General features: G+C 47.8%; 1 protein-coding gene across 2 annotated transcripts in view; it reads left to right on the top strand.

Annotated features, from left to right (window-relative positions):
• The first annotated feature begins 1087 nt into the window (after positions 1 to 1087).
• The window catches only part of Rab31 (RAB31, member RAS oncogene family), a 134509-nt gene continuing 110947 nt past the window's right edge, over positions 1088 to 24649 (top strand). The window contains exon 1 of one of the 2 annotated variants that reach the window (XM_039083027.2): positions 1088 to 1228. In XM_039083027.2, coding sequence (XP_038938955.1) covers positions 1190 to 1228 — 39 coding nt within the window. In that variant the 5' untranslated portion in view covers positions 1088 to 1189. The remainder of the gene's footprint in view (positions 1229 to 24649) is intronic. The other variant, NM_145094.2, reaches the window with a different exon arrangement.

Genomic DNA, 24649 nt, shown 5'->3' with positions numbered 1-24649 from the left:
AACTTCCCTTTCACAAATCCCTCTTCAGCCCTATAAAGCCCGAAGCACACACTGGCGGCCTCCACTGCATGAGAGACAACTGTTCTTCATTGTTCTCATTAAAGGATGGTTCTGCTTCTGTACTGGTCAGTCTGTTTCCAGGTTGCCTGGTCAATCAGTTTCTAACAGCCACCACTCCTGCGGGCAGGGGAGCCACATCCAGTGTTGTTGAAAACACATGCTTACAATTAGAAGTGCCAGTAGATTTAGATTACTCCTCAAGAGCCGTCATTTGTATACAGCAACAAATGAAGTCATCCCAGAGGCTGGAAGGACACTGGGCCATACAAAGACCAGAGGGCATGGCCCCTCAGTGTGAAGCCATGCTGCACATAGCCTCAGTTTCCTAGTAGAGGAGTCTGCAGAAGGGTTGTCAGCCCCCCACTCGTGGCTGTTCTTGTAGCTGGGCTCCTGCCCACACAGCTGTAGTATTTTCTACATGGAGAAAGGGGGGCTTCCTCTCCAGAGTGCACCTTTCCTTTCCCAGGCCTCAGTGCTCCAGTTTTGGAAACAGAAACAGTTGTTCGCTTCTTGGCTGCTTCTCGAATCATCCCTGAATCATCGTCCTTTGCCGCCGTACAGAAAAAAATGCGCACAGGGTAAAGTGAAGTGTTGGGAGGAAGCCTGGACGCTAGGAGAGACAAGTTAACCCTTTCCTCTCCTCACCCCAGTCCCTGGCCGCCGCTGTTTCTTACATCTAAGAGGTCAGAGTTACTTTATGGTGGGACTACCCAGGGACTTGGAAGTTCTTCCTTGGGACCAAAGCCAACAGCATGAACTGGACGAATGGCTCTTTATGATGCGACGGGTTGTGTCCAGGTCTCCCAAGGCAAGTGATGCTCGACCAGACTCCGAGCTGATCGCGGGAGGGGACGGTCTGCCCGCAAGTCCGTTGTTGGGTGGTCACCGGAGGCCGAAGCGGGACCGGGGCCGGGCGGAGCCGAAGCCCCGCGGCTAGGCTAGACTAGACGCGTCGGGAGGAGCCGGCCGGCGGCACGTGACCGACAGCGGAGGCCGCGGCCCAGAAATAGCCGCCTCGGCGGTTCCGCCCCGCGGCCGGCGAGAGCCCTGGGAGACGGCTGGACGCAGGCTGGGCGCGGTGCGGCCCGGACGATGCTGCTGAGCCCCGGCCCGGCCCGACCCAGAGCACATGATGGCGATACGGGAGCTCAAAGTGTGTCTTCTCGGGGTGAGTCTTGGCCCCAGCCTACGGGGATCCCGGCTTCTACGCGCCTTTGTCCCCGCGCTGCCCGCCTCCCGCGCGCTCCCCTGGGTCCCGCGCGCTCCATCCCGCGCCCCACACCGGCCGCCGGGTCCCAGATGCTCCGGAGCGCCTCCGGTCTGCGGCCGCGCGTCTGGCAACCTTGGGGCTCGCCAAGCTGCAGGTCCGGCAGGGCGGGGTGGAGGAGTGGGAGGTTGGGGGTTGTTGAGAACAGGACGACTGCGGGTCCTGCAGCCCCTGAGCCCCTACGGCTTTTGCCTCTGCCACTGGTGGTTACTTCCCTGAGGAATATTTAAGTCACTCCGCGGAGGCTCTGGTTTTCCTCTGCCTCCTGCAGGGGTGGGTAGAAAGCGGTGGTGGCAATTGCTTTATCCTCTCAGAAAACAAACCAACAAACCAATCCTTCCAAGTAAGAGTGGGAGGACCGGGGTTTTGGCCCCACTGCGAAGCCTTAAGAGCAAACTATGTATGAACTGTACGTCCAGCACACTTTCCGTGCAGTGGGTGAAAATGAAGCAGGATGAGAAACACCCGCCCCCATCACCCTTCCTCTTCCAAAATGAGTGTCAGTCCCAAGAAATATAAAAGCAGTCAGAAACAAAGAAAGAAAAGGCATCCAAACCCTGAGACCGGCAGACCAGACTGACATACTCTGCCACTGTGCGCTGTCCCCTTGAAACGCCCAGGGGATTCGGCGTAAGGGGTCATTTCTTTGGGGCTACCCACACCAAATTCCGGAAGTCTTCCCAAGTAAGAGTTGATGTTAAGCCTTGTTTTCTGTAGTCTTCTGCAGTCTTCTGTAGTCTTTGGCATTAGCACCGGGCATACTGCCCTTGAAGTTGGCAAATCTGGCCCTGTAAGGAAAAGTATTTCCTAAATAAAAGAGTAGGGCCACATCCATTCTTCTCAAAGAAATGCTAATGGGTCTGTCAGGGTGGATGTGGAGGTGAATACAGGCAATGACTGTGGATTAGGGTCGAATGCACCAGGAGCTTGTGGTTTCATCTGGGCCCCCTCGATGGAAGGAAGTGTTGGGGACCGAACCCCACACTGCCCTCAGCCCTCCACACTTCCCACTAGTTGCAGTGGTTTGTAGAGAATCCCAAGGGTCTGACAAAGACCTTTTCTTCCTCTTCAGAGTCAAGCAGAGTCTAGGGCTCCTCACCCAGGAGGCTGGGCAGGATGCTGCTCTTGGAGTTCTCCTTTGAACTTTTGGTGTCATAGGAGCAAGCTTCACGTCTGCGGGGGAATAGTCTAGAACTAGGAGTCCCACAGGAGAAAGGCCTTTGAAGATTTCAAAGGAACATCAGGCCCCACGAAAAGGAAGCTTTGGTGCTAGGGCCATGTAACAGTTAGCCATGGGGAACGATGAAACAGGAAACACGTTTGGCTGTTGGAGGTGAGTTACACCTCTCCCTTTGCAATCTACCTACCGAGGTGCTCAGGCTCAGTCCCATTGACATTTTCTTTAATTTGTAGTTTCAGTGTCCTATTAGGACAGTGATGAATGTGGCAAGGGCTCAGAACCAGGAATCAAGAGGCCTGGCCTGTCTTCTGCCCCAGGGCCTGGAAGGGCTGAGTAGGTAGTTAAGTGGTTTAATTGTAGACTGGACATATCATCCTTTCTCTTTGAAGGCAGAGATCTCTATACTCGATGGTCTCTTACCGGGTGTGTGTGTGTGTGTGTGTGTGTGTGTGTGTGTGTGTGATGTGTGTGTGTGATGTGTGTGTGTAGTGTGTGTGGTATTGTGGTGTGTGTATGTGTGGTGTGAGTGTGGGGTGTGTGGTATGTGTTTGTATGTGTGGTGTATGTGGTATGTGTATGTATGTGTGTGTGTGGTGTATGTGGTATTGTGTGTGTGTGTGTGTGTGTGTGTGTGCGTGTGTGTGCGTTTATGTGTGAGTGACCATTTCCTGCTGGTCTGCGATGGTGAGAAGCCTGGGTGAGATGACGTAACTGGAGAAACTCTTCTTTTTCTCTCCATCTCCACAAACAAAGCAATCTCCACAGGCTTCCTAGAGGCAGTGATGGTGCCTTATTTTGATTTTGGTCTCTTTGTGATGGCCCTACAGATAGGAATTTAAACGGGGGGTGGAGGACGCTATAACGGAGAAAGAAGAAAATTCTGGAAGTTTTGAAACCCCATTCATCTCATGCCACATCAGCGGCTCCCTGTTTTGAAGGGAGCTTCACATTTTAGTGTTGCCAAGGTCAGAAGATACTTTATTTCAAAGAGCAAGCGAACTGGCCCATACTGAGTACCAGTCCTTAGGCTTCCAGGCTTCTCTTGGCTGGTCTTTTTCTGGGCCAGATGTGACAGTGTGACTGACAGGGTGCATCTGTAGCTACCTACCTAAATACCCTGGCTGTATGTTTGAGGTGGTCTTAAGATGCTCTTTAAGGGAGGTCCACAGCCTTGGTATACTGCCTGCTCAAATTTGAGAGATCCCCTGTGCTTGATGATGGAGTCCTCAGTGAGTCAGTCCTACAGTCCTTTTAGGATTTCAGCAGGAACCCTAGACCTTGTTGTCATGGTCAGGCACACCTGCTCTGGGTGACTCTCAGCTTCCTGTTTTGTTTTAAAGCTATGTCACAGATCCCTTGAAGCCTTATATACCCTGCCAGCTTTACCCTCAGTTGCCTAGAAGGTGGCATAGTGTATTTACTGCATACCAAAGTCTGACTCCTGCTGGAAAGGCCTGGTGGCTAGTCTTTGTGCTTGGTGGATTATTGGAAGACACGCTTCCTGCTCAAGGTACAGGTTGTTGCTGGTGACTCTTTGCTATGGCCTTGGGCTCCTGCCTTTAGCTTGGGGGCTTTATCTTCTGACATGAGGGTCACTGAGACAGATGAAGTGAGAGTGGGCCAGATGGCATGGTCTCTTTACCCCTCCCTATGAACCTTGGTGCTCCTACTGTGTACTCGGTGTGTCTGACTCTGTTTCTTTTTATGAGTTATCCATGATAGGATTAGCATTGGCCTGTGGGACACTCCCTGATAGCTTAGTGATCTTGCAAAGTCAAAGGCTCAAGAACATCAAGGTGCTTGCTTGTTTGCTTTGCTTTGTTAACCTGTTACACATGTGTGGGTTTTCTCCTTTTTACGGCACGTGGGGACAGTGTAGCCAGCCTTGTGAATGCTCCCACCCCCACCGGGGTCAGTGGGCACACTGTGGAAGCTAGCCATGGAAAGCCAGCATGCTGGATGGACCACACCAGACAGAGGTCAGTGGATACCCAGCAAGGCTCGGTTTTGCCAGTAATGTGCCAGCTCATCACATTATGGAATCTGAACTGTTATTATGAAACAGGACGCTTAAAAACACCACCACCCAATGTACATTTTCAAACACGAACAAAAACAATGTTGCAGCAGCTGTCTTAACCTCAAAGGTGGAAAGCTTCCCAGAAGGCATTTTTAGCACACACCGCCATGTGGCAAGAGCAGGAGATGGAGACAGAGAAGAGGAGGGGGAGGAGAAGCCTATTTATTTTGGGCATGTATGCTAAAAAGAAAAAAAAAACCTGTTTCCTGTGTGGGATCCCAAAGAGATTTGTGTTTGTGCTTTGGTTGTCTTGACAACAATTTAGAGACTCCCTTACTTCCTTAGCAGCCAAGCGAGTAAGCAGTGAGAGTACAGCTGAGGGCTTCCCTGCTTCTGCTGAGGAATGGTCGAAACCTTTCTCCACCGCCTTTGTTAGTGTCTGTGTGGCATCTCACCAAAGCGCATGCACACACCCAGGATTTTGTGAGACATCCAGGCAGTGGGAGTGCAGATTTGTGCAGGGTTCCGTGATTGCAAGAACATCAGGACCCAGAGTGTACAGGCCTCTACCTCCAAATACAGCAAATGCAGCAAATAGAGCCGTGTGATGTCAAGTGGACTGACCTGAGTCACATAGAGCTCACTGATATCGAAAGCATCAGATAAGGTCCCCTGATTTGTTGGGAGTTACTGGGAATTAATGTATATGACTGTAGGTTAGAATAAGCAACTTTCTATCTATATATCTCATTTAACCCCCATTATCTCTCAGTGCATCATGTGACAATTGCAACATCCCACCACAAATAACTATCTATTAGTCTGTTTGCTGTTTCAATATAACAAAATACTCATGGCTGGATATTTTTGGAAACAAAGAACATCTGGTTTGTTGTTCTAGTGTCTGTGAGTTCCCCAAAAGTGTGACCCTGGCCCTCTGCCTGCATCAGATGTTGGTGGGAAGAATGTAGGGATGAGAAATTACAAGAGGCAGACAGTGGCATGGTCGTGGGAGAGAGGTTGTATTGGGGTGGGGTGACCATTCTTCTCTCCTATCAAAGCCTTACAGTAAGGGATTGCCCAGATCCTTTCTGACCAGAGAGAGTGTCTACATTCCTTCCCCCCCCTCCCCAGCCTCTGTTGTATCTCACTTAACCCCCAGTATCTCTCAGTACACTGGGTGACAATTCCAACACCACACCATCAATATGGGTTATGGCACCACTTTGTGTGCACACAGCTATCCTTGCTGCCTAGAGAGTGACCTCTCTATCATTGATGGGGCCATAATTTATATCACCCACTCCGTCAAGCAGAGCTGGTGCAGCACTTTGCCTCAACAGGTACTCAGAACAAGTATTCGGAACAGGTACTTAGAACAGGTACTCAGAACAGGTACTCAGAACAGGTTATCAGAACAGGCTATCAGAACAGGTACTCAGAACAGGTATTCAGGACAGACATCAGCAAACAGTTTGTCGTGTGGCCTCCTGTTTAGGGGGACAGTCACACACTAGAGTCATGCTGCTGTCCTCTCTCCTTATCTCCCTGTGCTAGTTCCATTGTGTTGCTGTGATAAAAATACTCTGACCAAAAGCAACTTGGGGTAGAAAAGGGATGGGGACAAGCCAATCCATTATTGTCTCTCTCTTTTTTAAAAGATTTATTTATTTATTTTATGTATATGAGGACACTGTAGCTGTCTTCAGACACATCAGAAGAGGGCATCAGACCCCATTACAGATGGTTATGAGCCACCATGTGGTTGCTAGGGTTTGAACTCAGGACCTCTGGAAGAACAGTCAGGAGTCTTAACTGCTGAGCCATCCCTCCAGCCCCATTATTGTCTCTTTAAAAAATCCAAAATCTCTACTCTGTGAGCTCCTGTAAGATGAAGAGAGAGAGAGAGAGAGAGAGAGAGAGAGAGAGAGAGAGAGAGAGAGAGAAGAAACATAAATTCAAATAAATTCAAGAAGTAAATACTTCTTATCCATCTTCTTCCCCAGGGCATAAGAAGAATGACATTAAGACTAGAGCATGGTATGACGGCACATTCCCTCAATCCCCATTCTCAGAAGGCAGAGGCAGGTGGATCTCTGTGAATTTGAGGCCAGCCTGGCCTATATAGTGAATTCCAGGACAGCCAAGGCTATATAGAGATACATTGTCTCAAAAAACCAACCAACCAACCAAACAAACAAAACAAAATCCATGTTTTATAGTTCATGATCTGGAACTCACTCATTATCTCCTCCTGGGCTCCAAAAGGGTTGGGCAATTCTGCTTCTCCAGCTCTGCCATCTATGTAATAAACTGCTTGTTTCATAAGCTCAGGTTAGCTGTACATATAACCCTTTGCTGTCCTAGGTCATCTTTCCCTGGCCCTGGCAGCTCCAACATCCTGGGGTCTCCATTGCAACTGAGGCTGTTGCCTATGTGATGGCTTGTATATGCTTGGCCCAGGGAGTGGCACTATTAGGAGGTGTGGCCTTGTTGAAATAGGTGTGTCACTGTGGGCATGGGCTTAAGACCCTCATCTTAGCTGTTTCGAAGTCAGTATTTCACTATCAGCCTTCAGATGAAGATGTAGAACTCTCAGCTCCTCCTGCACCATGCCTGCCAGGATGCTGCCATGTTCCTGCCTTGATAATAATGGACTGAATCTCTGAACCTGTAAGCCAGCCCCAGTTAAATGTTGTCCTTTATAAGACTTGCCTTGGGGGGCTGGGGATTTAGCTCAGCGGTAGAGCGCTTGCCTAGCAAGCACAAGGCCCTGGGTTCGGTCCCCAGCTCCGAAAAAAAGAAAAGGAAAAAAAAAAAAAAGACTTGCTTTGGTCATGGTGTCTGTTCACAGCAGTAAAACCCTAACTAAGACACTTTACTTAGGGTTTCTACTGCTATAATAAAACACCATGGCTAAAAGGGGCTTGGGGAAGAAAGGGTTAACTTCATCTTATAACTCCGCATCATACTGCATCACTGAGGGAAGCCAAGGCAAGAACTAAAGTAGAGGCCATGGAGGAATGCTGCTTACTGGTTTTCCCTTTAAGCCTTTCTCAGCCTGCTTTCTTATATCCCCCAGAACCATCTCCCCAGGTTCAATTACTAATCAAGGTGAAACCCCCAAAGTTGCCCATAGGCCAATCTTATGGAGACATTTTCTCAACTGAGAGTTCCTCTTCCCAAAGGGCTCTAGCTTGTATCAAGTTGACAGAAAACTAGCCAGCACGACCGACCCTTTGTCAACTTGGCACACAGGCATAGCACCATTCAACTAGAACCGTTTCTCTCTTGTTTGTCTCCAAGATGGCATGTTAATATTAATATCACAGCACTAAACACTGAAACCTTTACAGTCACAGCAGCCTTTAAAAAGCTAACGACTTTAAAAGTTCAGTCTCTCCAAAGCATCCAAAGCCTCAAGTCTTTCTAAAAGATTCAGGCTCTTTGAAAAGGGTTCTCAACTGTAGGGTCCTAGAAAATAAGAAATAAGTTACAAACTTTCCTATAAGCTCCAAGAGGGATGAGTCATGGCACAGTTATAAGCAAGACAAAATAAAACCAAAGTCCAACAGTACAAAAAGCTCAGCTCGGAAGGGCTCTGTTTCTCCAGCTCTGTCATGGTAGCCCATGCATAGCCCATCTCACGGGCTCAGGTTGGTGCTACTCCAGAGTTACTGCTTGGCAGTCATCCCAGGATGCTGGGGTCTGTGCTGCAGCTCCAGTGTGCATCATTGTTACCACCACCACCACCGCCACCACCACCACCACCATCATTAATTTATTTTTGACTTTTTAAAAATTAAATTTATTTATTACTTTACATCCCATTATCAGCCCTTCCTTCCTCTCCTCCCAGTACCCACTCATGTAAGTCCTTCCCCCATTCCCCTTAAAAGGGGAAGCCCCTGGGCTGGAGCTATGGCTCAGTGGCTAAGACTGCTCTTCCTGAGGTCCTGAGTTCAATTCCCAGCAACCACATGGTGGCTCACAACCACCTGTGATGGGATCCGATGCCCTCTTCTGGTGTGCTTGACTGAAGAAAGCAACAGTGTACTCACATAAAATAAATAAACTTAAAAAAGGGGGGGGGGACCCACCCTCCAAACTCCCCACCCCCCGCACATCAAGTTGCTTCTGGACTAGGTACATCCTCTTCCACTGAGACCAGACAAGGCTGTCTATTTAGGGGTGTGGCGACCACAGGCAGGCAGATAGGCAACAGATTCAGGGACAGCCCCTCTTCAGTTGTTGGGGGGAACCTGTGTGCAGACCAAGCTGCACGTCTGCTACACATGTGCAGGGGGCCTAGGTCCAGCCTGTGCTCGCTCTTTGGTTGGTGATTCAGTCTATGGGAGCCCCTAAGGGTCCAGGTTAGTTGACTCTGTTGATCTTCCCGTGGTGTCTCTCTCCTCTTCCGGTCCCTCAATCTTTCTCCTAATTCTTCCATAAGACTCCCTGAGCTCCACCTACTGTTTGCTGTGAGTCTCTGCATCTCTTCCTATTGGCTGCTGGATGGCGCCTCTCATTGGACAGTTATGCTTCCGGTCTGCAGGCATAACAGAGTATCATTGGTGATTGGCGCTTGCCCATGGGATGGCTCACTATTTGGGGCAGTCATTGCTTGGTCATTCCCCCCTTCTCTGTTCTATCTTTGTCCCTGCACATTTCTGTAGGCAGGACACTTTGGATCAAGGCTTTGTGGGTGGGTTGATTTCCTTTTCCCTCCACTGGGAGTCTTCCTTGGCTACAGGAAGTGGTCACTTCAGGATCCATACCCCCACTGCCTGGATCTCAGCTAGAGCCACCCCAAAGCAAGTAATTGTTTAAGGCAAGGGATATTCATGTGCTAAGCCACTGTCTGACCCCCATGTAGTTACAACGATAGCATCAAATGCTTAGGTATTGCCACAGCTGTTTTAAAGCATCCAGGATCAAGCCACAGTGACTTAACTGTGGTGGCTCATCAGTCAGTTTTCCTGTAAAACTGCTCCTCCCCTTTTGTCCCTATGACACCAGCAAGTTGTTTTATTTATGTATTTATGTATTTATTTATTTAGAGCCATTGTCTGGAACTAACTATGTACACCAAGCTGGCTTTGAACTCACAGAGATCTGTCTGCCTCTGCCTCCCCAGTGCTGGAATTAAGGGTGTGTGCCACCATGTCCGGTGACCTCAGCACTTTTGCAGAATCCAGGCCATGGGTACAAAGTCCCAACATCTGGATCTGCCTGATCGCTTCCTCATTGCTCTCTGTTTGGGTGAAATCCAACACAAATGATTCTGCCTGGTCTTAGTATTCTGTGACCGTGTGTGATACGATATCAAAACACTTTCCTAGTTACTTCTATGGCATTCATTAAAAAAAAAATTTTTTTTCTTAGCTTCATGTGCTAGGCAGTATGGCATGTCTGAAGAAAACAGACACAAGAATTTGGTCACGTGGAGCTGTATTAGCCAGGCCTCTCTAGAGCAGTGTTTCTCAACCTTCCTAGTGCTGTGACCCTTTGATACCGTTCCTCATGGTGTGGTGACTCCCAATCTTAAAACTACTTTTGTTGCTATTTCATAGCTGTAATTTTGCTACTGTCATGAATTGTCAGTACCCCAGTTTTCCGACGGTCTTAGGTGACCCCGTGAAAGGGTCATTTGACCCTCAAAGGTGTCGTGACCCACACGCTGGGAACCACTGCTCTAGGGGTTCAGACCCAACAGAATGAATGTACGTCAGAAGACGATGTGTTAGCTTGGTTTAGGTGACATGGTCTGAATAGTCCAACAATGACTGTCTCATGCTGGGGAGAGTGAGAACTTGGTAGTTGTCTCAGTCCATAGGACAGTGCCCCGACAGTCCCAATCTGTGTCAGAGGCCCGGAGGGTTCCGGGAGAGATGCTTCTCTTCAGTCCATGCTGGGAACAACTGAGAAGCTGAGCTCTCCAGTGAAGGTGGAAGGGCAAAGACGGAAAAGCCTTCATTGGGCTGCTACCAAGTCGGAGGCATCCTACGTCAGTTAAGGCAATGAAGGATTTCCCCACAGACACGCCTCATTAAGGTTTTCCTCAGAGGTGGTTCTAGCTTGTGTTGGGTTGATCATGCTAGCCCTCCTAGAGCATACACTTCACTGGGAAAGGGGGAAGACAAATTACAGGCACAGTATCATTTGCCTAAAAAGCTTGGGGACAAAGTAGTCCCTACTCTGGTGTTTTCCAGATTTCGGATTATTTACGAACAGTCCCGACCCGTTGTCCTCATCTTCTTGTGAGTGTGTTGTGTGTGTCCAAGTATGGGAGTGCCTGTGTCACCGAGGGAGCGTGGAGGCCAGAAGACAACTTTCAGTAGTCTGTTCTTTGATTCCCCCATGAGTTCCAGGGATTGAGTTTAGATTGGCAGGCTTGAACAGCAAGCACCCCAGTGCTTGTGGTGGTTTGAGTGAAAACTCCGCCCTCCCCTCTTTTGGCCCATAGGGCGTGGCACTGTTAGGAGACACAGCCTTGTTGGAGTGGGTGTGGCTTTGTTGGTGGAAGTTTGTCACTGTGGTCAGGCTCTGAGGTTTCAGATGCTCAAGCCAGGACAGCATCTCACTCTCTTCTTGCTGCCTGTGGATCCAGATGTCTTGGCTTGGCTTGGTCTTGGCTCCTCCTCCAGCATCACGTCTGAATGGAAGAATTGTATTCTGTGATTTTTACCTGACATATTTCTGTGCCCGTGGGTGTGGAGAGCCTGCTGGTCCTCTCCAGTGACTTTGATGTGGCTTTTTAAAAAATCTATTTACTTCATTTTATGTGTACAGGTAATTTGCCTGCATGCACAGATAAGTTCACATGCATCCCCAACACAAGGAATCCTCTAGGACTGGAGTTACAGACAGTTGTCAGCTGCCTTGTGGGTGCCGGAATTGAACATGAGTCACCTGAAGAGCAGCCAGTGTTGTTAACCACTGAGCCGTCTCTCCAGCCCAGATGTGACTGTTTCTACTTGACCTAGACTATAGTTTCCTCTCTATCCTACCAGTTCCCCCAGAGGTGGGTGTGAGACTTGGGTTATCAAAAAACTGAGGCCTAAAGAGTGTGGGTCTGAAGACAAGTATGTCGCTTATACTTTTATCATGGTGACAGATGCTTGAGAGGTACAACTTGACGGAGGATTTATTTTTGGCAAACTGCTTCTGAGCCTGCAATGAGGAGAAACATCATGGCGGAAAAGAGCGCCTTAGAGTGGCCACAAAGTACAAAGAGACAGATACACAGGGAGGTCTGAGGTTGGAGCCTCCAAAGACCTCCGGCTGAGGAAATGGATACCATGTAGCAAATGTTTAGTTTGTAATGGAACCGGTAGGCAGTGGGATAACACTAAGAGTTTGGGTCTGAGGGCTTTGGAGTTTGAGTTTCTGCCTCTGAGTAGTGAAATGACAGGTTTGGCATCAATAAGACAACCCGGCTTTCCGAGGTGACAGCAGAAAGGAGTTAATTGGTTGCCAGCCTTACTATGCTCCATGAGTGGACCGTTCTCAAAATGAAGTCTAGGAAAGACACAAGTCCACAGATATGACATCAGGCGTAGGCAGGTTTGTGTGCAAACCCTTTCCTTTTTCTTTTTTTCTTTCTTTTTTTTTTTCTTTTTCTTTTTTTTTTTTTTTTTTTTTCGGAGCTGGGGACCGAACCCAGGGCCTTGCGCTTGCTAGGCAAGCGCTCTACCACTGAGCCAAATCCCCAACCCCAACCCTTTCCTTTTTCAAGTGTGCTTTTTCTTTCCCTTCCTGCCTCCCTCAACCCCTTCCTCCCTCTCCTTCAGTAGTAGATCGATCCCAGAGCCTTTTTTCATGAGCTCTACCACTGAGCAACACACCATTCAGGCCCATTCAGATTGGCATATGAAGAGGAGAGGCAGAATTAGTGTGGAAATCTTCCCTTCCCACCTCCCATGCCCTACCCCAGCACAGATCACGTGACACTCTGGCAGGTGCCACAGGTATTGTCAGAGTGTCTGCTGTGTGTGTGTGTGTGTGTGTGTGTGTGTGTGTGTGTGTGTGTGTGTGAAACATTCCAGAGATGACAAAAGGTGCCAAGAGCTTTGTCTCACAGAGCTGACAGCCTAGGAGACAGACTACCAACTAAGACTCCTGGAGAAAAATAAAGCAAGGAAAGGCCATTGACGGTGGTCTTAAGGTGGGTGCAGGGTGTGGTCTTAGGAGCCAGTTGCTGGTTTGCATCCAGATTGTGAAGACTCGGGTTTGTGTGTGTGTGTGTGTGTGTGTGTGTGTGTGTGTGGTGGGGAGGTCATTGAGTATTTCCTTGGGGGGTTGGGGATTTAGCTCAGCGGTAGAGCGCTTGCCTAGCGAGCGCAAGGCCCTGGGTTCGGTCCCCAGCTCCGAAAAAAAAAAAAAAAAAGAGTATTTCCTTGGAATCGGGTCAGAGAACTGTTGAAAGTTTTCATACTGTTCAGTGACACAGTTGGACCAACCCCTTATGAGGGTCATCTCAGGGGTCTTGTGTGGGGCAACCGACCAAAGTATTGCCAAGAGTCTGGGAGGTGACAGAGACTCCCGACTCCTGAGTGTGATAGCCAGGCAGTCTCCCACCACAGCTGAGTTTTGAAATAGAAGATGGCAAGTGTCTTGGATAGACAGACAGACAGACAGACAGACAGATCAATAGATTGATAGATAGATAAATAGATTGATAGATAGATAGTATGGGCAAATTCAACCATGACGTGGGCACACGTGACAGCTTAGAATGTAGCCCCGAGGGAGAAATGTCATGGGAGCCCAGTCTGCATTTAATCATCACATCAGGGGTCTTAGAGTCAGCGTGTATGTGTGTGTGTGTGTGTGTGTGTGTGTGTGTTCTTAGCATCTGTACCCATTCTCATTTTCACAACCAATGAGTTCATGTTTACATTGGGCTCCAGGAAGTCAAGAGCTGAAAGGGTCGGATAAATCCCGCTCTGACCGGGGACTGGGCCGTGGGTTAGCATACATATGTACATCTACACTCTCTGACTTGGGGCCGTGGACAGTGCAGGTGCACAGGTAGAGTGAGAAGGGTGTCCTGAGGATGGCACAGTGTCTATCAGGTCAGGGAGCTGTTGGAAGTTTTCACACAGAGCAGTGCCGCAGTTGACTCATCTTTTACGGGGGTTGTCATCTTGGCATCATGGTTAGGGCCCACCCAGGGATGCTGGGAACCCACCCAGGGATGCTGGGAACCCTCCTGTGGAAGTGGACTGTACCACGTCACTACTTTTCCTGGCATTATCTACAAAGACAATGGTGAAAACCCTAGATGTGCACGTTGGTCTGCATGGATTCTTGAGCAGGGTCTCCCTGCTGTCTGCCCTGTAGCCTCCCTGCCTCAGTGGCAGCCTTGCCATACATGTTATGTGGAGCTGGCTGTGCTCTTTGTCAAAGATGAGGTGGCAAAATAAAGCCAAGGACACACGAGGCTTCTTCCACAACAAGCATTTAAACGAGACGTGAATAATTTAAAGGTCTCCCAAAGTTATTCGTTTTTATAAAGAGCTATTAATAAATATGACATCGATTTTTAAAGGTCCTCTTAAGAGACTAATTGCGTTGTTTTTACACCCCACCTCATAGCCTACTTTTAATAAGAGGACTTAAGGCATAGTAATACACATAATAGACTAATGTTGATTTTAATGTCTATAACCAAAATGCAAATATTTTAGCAATAGAGCCTGCATGCCAGATAATGGCCTGACTTCCACGTGTGACTGCTGTCGGTGTGAGTCACGTGTGTGACTCACTTTGGGGCTTTTGCTTTTGACTCACTCAGCATAGCTCTTGTGGTGCCAAAGATGCACAAACCCTTATTCATGATTATATACATAGGGTTCTGCATATAACCTATGATATATGATATGCATATAATCATGATTACGTATATATTTATATATACACATACTGTCTTAGGGTTTTCTGTGGACACCATGATCACGGCAACTCTTATAATGACAACGTTTAATTGGGGCTGGCTTACAAGTTCAGAGGTTCAGTCCATTGTCATCAAGGCAGGAGCATGGCAGCATCCAGGCAGGCATGGAGCAGGAGGAGCTGAGAGTTCTACATCTTCATCTGAAAGCTGCTGGCAGACTGACTTCCAGGCAGCTAGGATGAGGGTCTTAAAGCCACACCCGCTCCAACACGGCCACACCTCCTCCAACAAGGTTACACCCTCTCCAACAAGGCCACACCTCCTCCAGTAAGGCCACACCCCCTCCAACAAGGCCACATCCCCTCCAACAAGGCCACACCTCCTCCAATAAGGCCACACCTCCTAAGTGACACTCCCTGGGCCAAGCACATTCAAACCACCACACAGACTCATACATGATTACATACAAACACACATATATGATTATATACTGTGCATACTAACTTTGAAGTCATGAGCAATCATGAAATTTCATGAAACACATGGACACACAGAGAGTAATGTTTGTACTAACTTTGTTGATGATTTCTTCCTTAACAGAAATGTCCACGGGTGAATCAGATCTAGTGATACAGGCCTACAGTCCAGTGGCCTAAGCAGGAAGATGACAAATTCAAGGTCTGATTGAACTACACAGTATGTTTAGAGCCAGCCTGGGCAACTTAAAGAGACCCTGTCTCAAAATGGAGAGTAATGGGGGCTGGAGAGATGGCTCAGTGGTTAAGAGCACGGGCTGCTCTTCCAGAGGTCCTGAGTTCAACTCCCAGCAACCAAGTGGTGACTCACAACCATCTGTAACGAGATTGGATACCCTCTTCTGGTGTGTCTGAAGACAACGACCGTGTACCCGTACACATAAAACATATAAATACATCTTTAAAAAAGTAACTTTTTTTCTAAAAAATTCTAAAAATATAAATAATTAAAAAAAATGAAGTGTAACACAAAAAGCCTGGGCCTGTGGCTCCGTGGTAGAGCACGTGCCTATGCGTGTGAGGCCCTGGGGTGGATCCCCAGTAGTGCCCTCCCCCAAAGTCACTGGGTGAAAAGTAAACCTGCAGCTCTAAGCTGGCGACCATGGTAATAGTCTGTCACGGGTCTCACGTGGGTCTTGGCAGTCCTGGCTTTGAAGGAACCGCACAGAGCCTTGGGTTACAGCCAGACTTTGTTCTTGTCTTTCCCACTCATAGAAACACTCGAGAATGTAATTAAGGGCTTGTAATTGTTGCAGGCGAAGGGGAAAAAGAGAACGTACCCACTGTCATAGACAACACTGACACGCCGAGCTTCGCTCGGTTCCGCACTGAGAGTGAAAATCTGGAGTCCTGTGTGTTGGGTGGTCTCAGCTGGCCCATTCTGACTTACAAGTTCAGGTCACTTTTTTTTTTTTTTTTTTGTCTCTTACATTCCTGGTGTCCAAGTTGGACTAGTGAATCAGGCGTCTTTTTTTCTTTGAACATTTTTCTCCCCCGGTCCTGCTTCTACAAAACATTTTCTGAGTGGGTGACCCGTAAAGGCTAATGTGTCCTGTGTCACACATCCCAGGATGACCTGACTCCCCCCCCCCCCCCCAAACACACACACACTTCCTATTCCCCTTGGTCATTAAGGCCCGTCTAGAAGCAAAGTAGGAAATTTAGACTCACATCCCTGGGTGGAAAAACAGCAAGGATTGGTGGTCTGTGGTCGCCTTTTAGAAAAAGGAACTGAGGAGGAGGGTGCCCCATAGGAAGACCATCAGTCTCCACTGACTTGGACCCCTGAGATCTCCTAGACACCGAGCCACCAACCAGGCAGCATACACCAGCTGATATGAGGCCAAGGACACATATACAGCAGAGGACTGCCTGGTCCGGCCACAGGGAGAAGATGCACCTAACCCTTGAAAGACTTGAGGCCCCAGGGAGTGGGGAAGTCTGGTGGGGTGGGGTGGGAGGTGAGGACATCCCCGTGGAGAGAAGACTGGACTGCAAAAAAGGATTAAATGATGATGGTGATGATAAAACACATAGTGAGTATGTGTTTGGTTAGTGTACAACTCATTATTTTCCTGCATCAATGTTGCAAGTGCTTGCTTGTAGGCATGCACCACCATACCTCTTGACCATGTTTAATCTCCTGAATAGATACTTTGTGAACCAAACCACAGGGGATTGTGGAGGCAACTTTTACTGAGAGGAAACTGAAGCTCAAAGTTGTGTCATGCACATGAGGACTTTCCATTAATAAATGATCCTTGGGGTTGGGGATTTAGCTCAGTGGTAGAGCGCTTGCCTAGCAAGCGATAGGCCCTGGGTTCGGTCCCCAGCTCCGAAAAAAAAAATGATCCTTAAGCCAGGTGTTGGTGGTGGCTCACTCTTTTAATCCTAGCTCTTGGGAGGCAGAGGCAGGTAAATTTCTTGAGTTTGAGGCCACCCTGATTTACAGAGTGAGTTTCAGGACTATAGAGAGACCTTCCTTCAAAAACAAACAAACAAAGAAAATATAATGAGATTTTTTTTTAAACGTGTGTATGTGTCTTGAGACTGAGATGTGGCTCAGTGGTAGAATGATTGTTAGAAGTACTCAAAGCATTTGGTCCCCAGTGCTGCAGGGAGAAAAAGGAAGGGATGGGATGTGTATGTCTTAGTCAATGTTCTATTACTATGCAGAGACATTAGGACGGAGGCAACTTTTAAAAGAAAGCGTTTAATTGAGAGCTCTTTTACAGTTTCAGAGGGTGAATGCATGACCATCATGGCAGGGAGCATGGGGGAGGGAAGGGGAGTGGCCTGGTGTAGGCTTTTGAAATCTCAAGCCCCACCCCCCAATGAAGCCACATCTCCTCTCCTAATCCTTCCCCAACAGTTCTACCAGCTAGGGAGCAAGTATTCAAATATATGAGCCTCTGGGATCCATCCTTATTCAAACCACTTTAGAGGGTTAACTTGAACTAAACCCCCCCTCCCCCCCCCAGAGCTGGGGACCGAACCCAGGGCCTTGCGCTTCCTAGGCAAGCGCTCTACCACTGAGCTAAATCCCCAGCCCCGCTTCTGTGTTTTAAAGACTTGTTTTATTTATTTGCTTGTCTGTTTGTGCATTCCTGTATGGGTGCATGGTATCTCTGTCCAGAAGCCTGAGGAGGTAGACCAGATACCTGAGATGGGGGTCAGAGCCCTAGAAGCTGGAGTTAGAGGTACTTGTGGGCAGCCTGGTGTGGCTGCTGAGAACCAAACTCAGATCCTCTGAAAGGGCAGGAAGCCCTCTTAACTTGATCCTCTGAAAGGGCAGGAAGCCCTCTTAACTATAGAGAAGTGTCTCCAAGTCCTAGTCAGTTCTGTCATTTGAGTGGTCAAGACAATAGTTCCTCAATTCTGAGCCCTCGTTAGACATGAAGACACCAGGCCATTACTGAGAACGCTCCGGTCTTAAGAACAGTTACTTAGAAGAGCAGCAAAGCTAGCCACAGTCTCCAGGCCACACTGGGCTGCCCAGGTGCTCACATTCAACCGTGGTAGGCCTTGTCTCTGGTTGGCGGGTGTTTAAGATGTAGATGATGCTGGGGAGTGGGGTGTGTGACAGTGATCTTCTAGGCTGTTTGAGGTTCTACAGCTCCTTGACCAAGAAGTAACCTTGTGACTTTAACTCTTCTTCCTTCACCTCCTCATAGGCTACACGGAAGCTCTATTAATTTGGTTCAGGAAATGTCATCTTACAAAACTTGATCAAGCAGGAGGACCGGATTACTGGGGTGGGGCCTGTTAGATGTAAAAGTTCCTTGGTCGGCTGCTGAAGTGCTCAGTGTGGTCAGTGGATTAGCCTGGGGGACCGGAAGATTGGCACCAAGCACCTGGCAAAGTAGATTTCTGGAGAACTTAGCTTCCTTATTTGTAAAACGCTCACACTTTCCATAGATACCACGTCTGTATCAGTTCCTTTTCTGTTCTCTAAGACAGAATGCCTGACAGAAGCCCGTGTGAGGGAGGCAGGGCTTAGTTTGAGACGGTTCCATCCCTCACGGTTGGGGCAGACATGAGTTTGGGGTGGCTCAGGAATAAACAGAAAGCAGAGACAACTGACTAGTAGCTGGCTAGACCGTAGTAACCCAAAGCCAGTCCTCTGCGGTTCACTTCCCCCAGCCTGACCTTACCTTAAAAGGTAAGGGATCCTACAGCCTGTCTATGCAGTGCCAATAGCTGGGAACCACGTGTTAGCGTATGAACTTCTAGGGTGCGTATTCCGCACTCTAACGGGGATCTCCACCGGCATGCCGCTTTCAAAATCTTTTCCTTACCAGCCTCCCTCACCTCCCACCCCCAGCCCGAGACGATTTTACATTCTAGTGACCTTAAGGTTTAAAGGATTTTAAATGGATCCTTGATATACTTTGTTCTAGGGCCTGACAAGCTTGAGTACACGGATACTGCAGGGTTTCATGGTTTTCCTTCATGTTTTTAGGTTGAAGTCTACCTGCGAAGTGCACAGATTAAGTCGAAACTCACAGCGGTCTTGCGCAAATGTAACCGACCTGTGCAGCCGACCTATGGATTAAGGGGTTAACTATTAACAGCTCCCCATTCTCCCAACCGTGGCCTTCCACAAAAAAACTAACCCCACCCTAGGCAGTTTATCTTTGCTTGTTTTAAAGTCGAACTACATGCATATGGTAGGGTCTTCATTATTCTTAAGCGTATGTCCCTAGCGATGCTTCGTGGCAGCCCACGAAGGACAGGGGATTCCTAGGCAGCCCAGGGACTGCCCTAGTCCCAGATGTGCTAATGGGGAGGCTGCTCTTTGCCGATGGGGCTGATGAGGCTGAGTGGGCTGCAGCCTTTCCTCCGACTGCCTCCGCTCTTGCGCTCCACCCTGGCGATATGCAAATCATGTCTCCAGAGTTTGCTGGGATGTTGTAAAGTAGTGTCTTAGGACTCTTTTTTTTTTTTTTCTTTTTTTTTTCGGAGCTGGGGACCGAACCCAGGGCCTTGCGCTTCCTAGGTAAGCGCTCTACCACTGAGCTAAATCCCCAGCCCCCAGGACTCTTTTTAAATCAGTTCACTAGGGGACTGGAGAGACTGGCCCCACAGTTAAGAGCCCCGGCAGAGGGTCCGAGTTAGGTTCAGTTCCCAGCACCCACACCACATGGCTCGCATCCACCCGCGACATCAGTGGCAGTCAGTCTGGTGCCTGCGGCCTCTGCTCATGCCTTTGGTCTCTGTGGGCCCCTGTACTCCAGTTTCTGCAGCCAATCATAGCTGCACACAGACGCATGTAGCTAAAAATAAAACAAATCAGTGAATTAAAACCGGAACACTGTCACTGTTTATAACAGCTTGTAAACTGCCTTCCAGGGTGTTCAAAACAGTTCTGTCAAGTTTTGGAAGTATTTCTTGGATTTGCGAGACAAGACTATTGACACCCACAATGAATGAGTTAAAACTCAACATCCTCTACCTCGGCCTCCCGAGTGCTGGGGTTACTGGTGCTGCACGGGGCTCGCGTTTCCCTTCCTAAAGGAAGGAAATCAGAAAATTGTTAGTAAAGCTGATCTCCGCGCCTACCTAGCTGTTGAGGTAGAACTGGCAAATAAAAGTGGCGTGTCCTTATGATGTGCAGGATGACATTTTGACATAGGCGAGCACTGAGTTAATTGCCATCTTCTCCCCTCTGTATTCTCGGTTCGAGCACTTCAGGCAAAAAAAGCCCGGTGGGAATCATCCTGAACAGTCAGACACTTTGACCAGATCTGTCCCTCGGTGTCACGTGTGAAATTAATGAAGGGTTCCTGTTACAACAAGGAGCCAGTCTCCCTTGACGGTGTCTTTCACAGGTAGATGAAGAGACTAGCAACAGTGGTAAAGGATACAAGCTAAGAAGGCACGGCCCTCCTGGCTGGTTCTTAGTTATTTCTTGACTTTCCTAACCATTGCCCAGTGGGATACATACATGGTTTCCTGGCCTTTCCCCTGTAAAGTCTGCAAGATATATCTATCGTTGGCAGTAGTTTAAAAGTCATAGCTTGGGGGCTGGAGAGATGGCTCAGTGGTTTAGAGTACTGACTGCTCTTCCAGAGGTCCTGAGTTCAAATCCCAGCAACCACATGGTGGCTCACAACCATCTGTAATAAAGTCTTGAAAAAAAAATTAAAAAAAAAAAAAGTCATAGCTTAAAAGTCGCTTGTGGTAATGTTCTAACACAACAGTCCCGCAAAGCACATCCTTGTACCTGGGTCTTTTATTTCAAATTCATGGTCTCACCGTGCAGCTCTTGCTGTCCTTTAACTCTCTATGTAGACCAGGCTGGCCTCGAACCCACAGAGATTTGCCTGCCTCTTCCTCCCGCATGCTGTGATTAGAGGCACGCACTGCAAGACCACACAGCTTATTCCTGAACTGTAATGGGCATGAACTGTATTCGTGGCATGATTTCTTTTCTTTTTTCTTTCTTTCTTTTTTTTTTTTTTGGAGCTGGGGACCGAACCCAGGGCCTTGCGCTTGCTAGGCAAGTGCTCTACCACTGAGCTAAATCCCCAACCCCGTGGCATGATTTCTAAAGAGAGAACATCAGATCAAAACATTATCTTTTAGAGGCCATTTCAGAAGTAACTAATGAATACTGTGCCAACTGACGCTCCCCACCAGTGTTTAAGGACACGGTTTTCTGTTCTTTTATCAATATGGCAATATTACCAGACTTTAAAAATTGTCTTAGTAAGAGATTAAAAATGTAATGTTTTTTTTTTTTTTTTCTTTTCTTCGGAGCTGGGGACCGAACCCAGGGCCTTGCGCTTGCTAGGCAAGCTCTCTACCACTGAGCTAAATCCCCAACCCTTTTTTTTTTTTTTATGAGTTTATTTAACTGTATTTTCCGTTACTCTCTGTGATACTTCGAGATATACGGTTTGGTCTTTCTTCCTGGCTCCTCGTAGGCAATTCCTTGGTGTTTTCAGAGTGACAAATGCTTTGCATATGAGGTGACTGGTGCCTGGCAGCTTCTAGGTGGCATCCGGCTAGGGGCCGGCTGATTGTCTGGAAGGCTAGAAGACTATTAAATCGGGACCCTCAGCTCCACTCTAGACTCTTGTGAGAGGAAATTTGAAGTTTCGAGCTGAACACCAATGATTTAATCAACCTGGCCTGCACGATGAAGTGGCCACCAAAATCCAGAACAGCACAGGGTCCCTAGCATCTGAGAGGCTCCCAGAGATCTGGAACTTCCAAACCCCTTTCCTCATTCCTCACCCGTACATCTTGGGTGTACCTTACGATAACCAGTACATGTGTTTCTCGGAGCCCTGTGAACTACTTAAGGAAATCAACCAAGGCTGAGTAAGAGCTTTGTTAGACCCGATAGCTCTCCAGTCAGAAGCACAGTGGGAGACTGTCCTACAACTTGTGGGATATCTCTCTGTGAGAGGACAGGATTGGCTGCTCAGTCCCTGGCCACTACGGTGCCTCACAGCCTCATGGGTGGGAGGAAAGCCCACGTGCTTAGTATCATAAGTGTGTTGAGAGGCCACAGTAGGTTAGACCAAGTTTGAGCTTCCGTATTTTTCTACCCAACCACTGAGTTCACATCGTTTACCTGTATGGTATTATTTTTCTTACTCATTTGTGAGCTTTTCTTTTTCTTTTTTTCTTTTTTTTTCTTTTTTTTTTCGGAGCTGGGGACCAAACCCAGGGCCTTGTGCTTGCTAGCCAAGCGCTCTACCACTGAGCTAAATCCCCAACCCCGATTTGTGAGCTTTTTTAAATCTGTGTTTAGATTCCGAATGCTATGTCATTTATATCACATATATTTTATTGCAATCAGTTTATTGTTATTTTAAGTTTCTGAAAATACACCATTAGTTAGAAGACTTTTTTGAGTCAGATATCTGAGTTTTCGTTTGTTTGCTTGTTTTTTGTTGTTGTTATTACTTGTTTTCTGCTTATTTGCTTGCTTTTGTTTTTCTGAGACAGGGTTTCTCTGTGTAGCCTTGTCTGTCCTGAAATTTGCTTCGTAGACCAGGCTGGCCTTAAACACAGACGTCCAACTGCTTGTGCCCTAAAGGCACGTGATGCTTCAGCTGGCTTCAGATACAGCAGTATTTTCCCCTTCGTGTTTCGTGTGTTCATTACAAAGTCATCCTGTACTCTAAAAAGTTTCCCAGGGCTGGAAAAAGGCTCAATGGTTAACAGTACCGGCTGCTCTTGCAGAGGACCCAGGTTCAAATCCCAGCACTGACTTGGTAGCTCACAGCTGTCTGTAACTCCAGTTTTAGGAAATCTGATGTCCCCTCTGGCCTTGATGGGCCCTGCATGCATGTGGTGTACACATACAAGTCCAATAAAACAGACAGAAGATAAAAATCAGTTTAAAATTTAAAGGAAAGTCTCTATATTGGGTCACACTTTCGTTGTTTTCTCCTTTTTTTTTTTCATTTTAAAAATTGATTTTGTAACTTCTGAGCTAAAGAAGCATAAAGGGAATTAGCTCTTAGGTTTTGGTTTTTCTTTCTCGGATCCAGATGCCTAGCTCGCTGTCGTAATGCACACTGGTGAGCTGAACCTCGTGTACACACCGGATGGCCCTGTCAGGTATCCTTGTGTACAATAAAGAGATGCAGAGCAGATCTGTCTCCCATGTCACCTGCGTGGGTGCAGCCGGTGTGCAGCTTCAGGCTGGGAAACAGAACTCTGGAATGCTTTATGAACAGTGTTCTGCTTAACACCTCAGCCCCAAACCCAATGGGCTAGCTCGAAGTCTTTTGCTTACTTTCTTCTAATAGTGTTTTAAAGACGCACGATTCCTCACAGAGCTTTGAGCTTCATTCCATTTTGGATGACTTGGTTACAGAAACTTGAAACGGGATTCCCATTTCCAGACACCCCAGCATCCTCGCCGTGCAGGGTGGGTGACGTAACACAGAGATGACATTCAAGGGTTTGGTGTTGGTGCATCCTACATCTCCAGGGAGGGGTACTGCCACTCGGTTGCTGAGTCTTGGTGAAGATGTTTCCATCCTTAACCCCGTGGGTTGTTTGTGAGCTCTGACAATGCCGAGAATCTGAGAGGTCCGCTTGACCTCACCTCAGTGAGATCAGGACCACAGAGAGGCTGTCAGTCCCAATCTGTTGCCTGTGTGTTGCTATCTGCTGGTGCCCGCTGCAGTAGCTGGAGGGGTTTGGTTCTCTCTGGGCAGGTTAGCCACTGGTGTTCTCAGGCCATCCCAGCTGCTTTCTATCTATCTCCCTGTCACTGGGGGAATTATTTCTTTCTTATTTATTTATTTATTTATTTATTTATTTATTTATTTACTATAAGTACACTGTCACTGTCTTCAGACACACCAGAAGAGGGCATCAGATCCCATTACAGATGGTTGTGAGCCACCATGTGGTTGCTGGGATTTGAACTCAGGACCTCTTGAAGAGCAGTCAGTGCTCTTAACCACTGAGCCATCTCTCCAGCCCTGGAGAAATTATTTCAACAAGGAATAGTTTGTCCCCTTTACTGGGACATCCGAGGAAGGGAAACTCCTTAATTTAAGCATTGCAAGGTAACCTAACAGCTCTCTGCCTTTCGTTCGTGTGCACCGTGCTTGTTAGCAAGCAGGGACTCGGTGACTCAGTGACCTGCCCTCTGTGAAGTTGGTCATGATGCGGCTTCTATGGGGCCATGTAGAGATGAAAACATTTCTGGGAACCTTTAGGGTTTTAATTGTCAGTATCGGGGACTAAGCCCAAAGTTCTGCACTGGACAAGAAGGTGCCCCAGCCATGTTTATACGTATATGTAAATGTCTTTAATTTAACTTGTGATGTGGATTCCTTGTAAGACTCAGGTTGGTTGCTGTCTTGGTATCCTTCTGTCCCGGCCCCTGAGTACGTGGGACAGCATGTGTCCCACCATGCACAGCCAGAGTTTGTATTTCAATCTGTAATAACCAGCTCCACCCCCCACAAACATAATACGGTTCTAAATCAGACAACTTTTTTTTGTTGTTATTTAATTTTGTTTTACGTCCAGTGGTGGTGTCAGATCCCCTGGAACTGGAGTTTCAGACTGTCGAGAGCTGTCACATGGGTGCTGGGAATAGAACCTGGGTCCTTTGGAAGAGCAGCCAGTGATCTTAACTGGCTTACCATCTCTTCAGCCCCTCAAACAAGTTTTAAATGGGCATATTCATAAAGAATTCCCTTTTTTT

The sequence above is a fragment of the Rattus norvegicus genome, chromosome 9 (genome assembly GCF_036323735.1).
Source record: "Rattus norvegicus strain BN/NHsdMcwi chromosome 9, GRCr8, whole genome shotgun sequence".
In the NCBI taxonomy this organism is placed as follows: domain Eukaryota; kingdom Metazoa; phylum Chordata; class Mammalia; order Rodentia; family Muridae; genus Rattus; species Rattus norvegicus.
The sequence above is the reverse complement of the archived record's forward strand: the minus strand, read 5'-3'. Positions and strand labels throughout refer to the sequence as shown.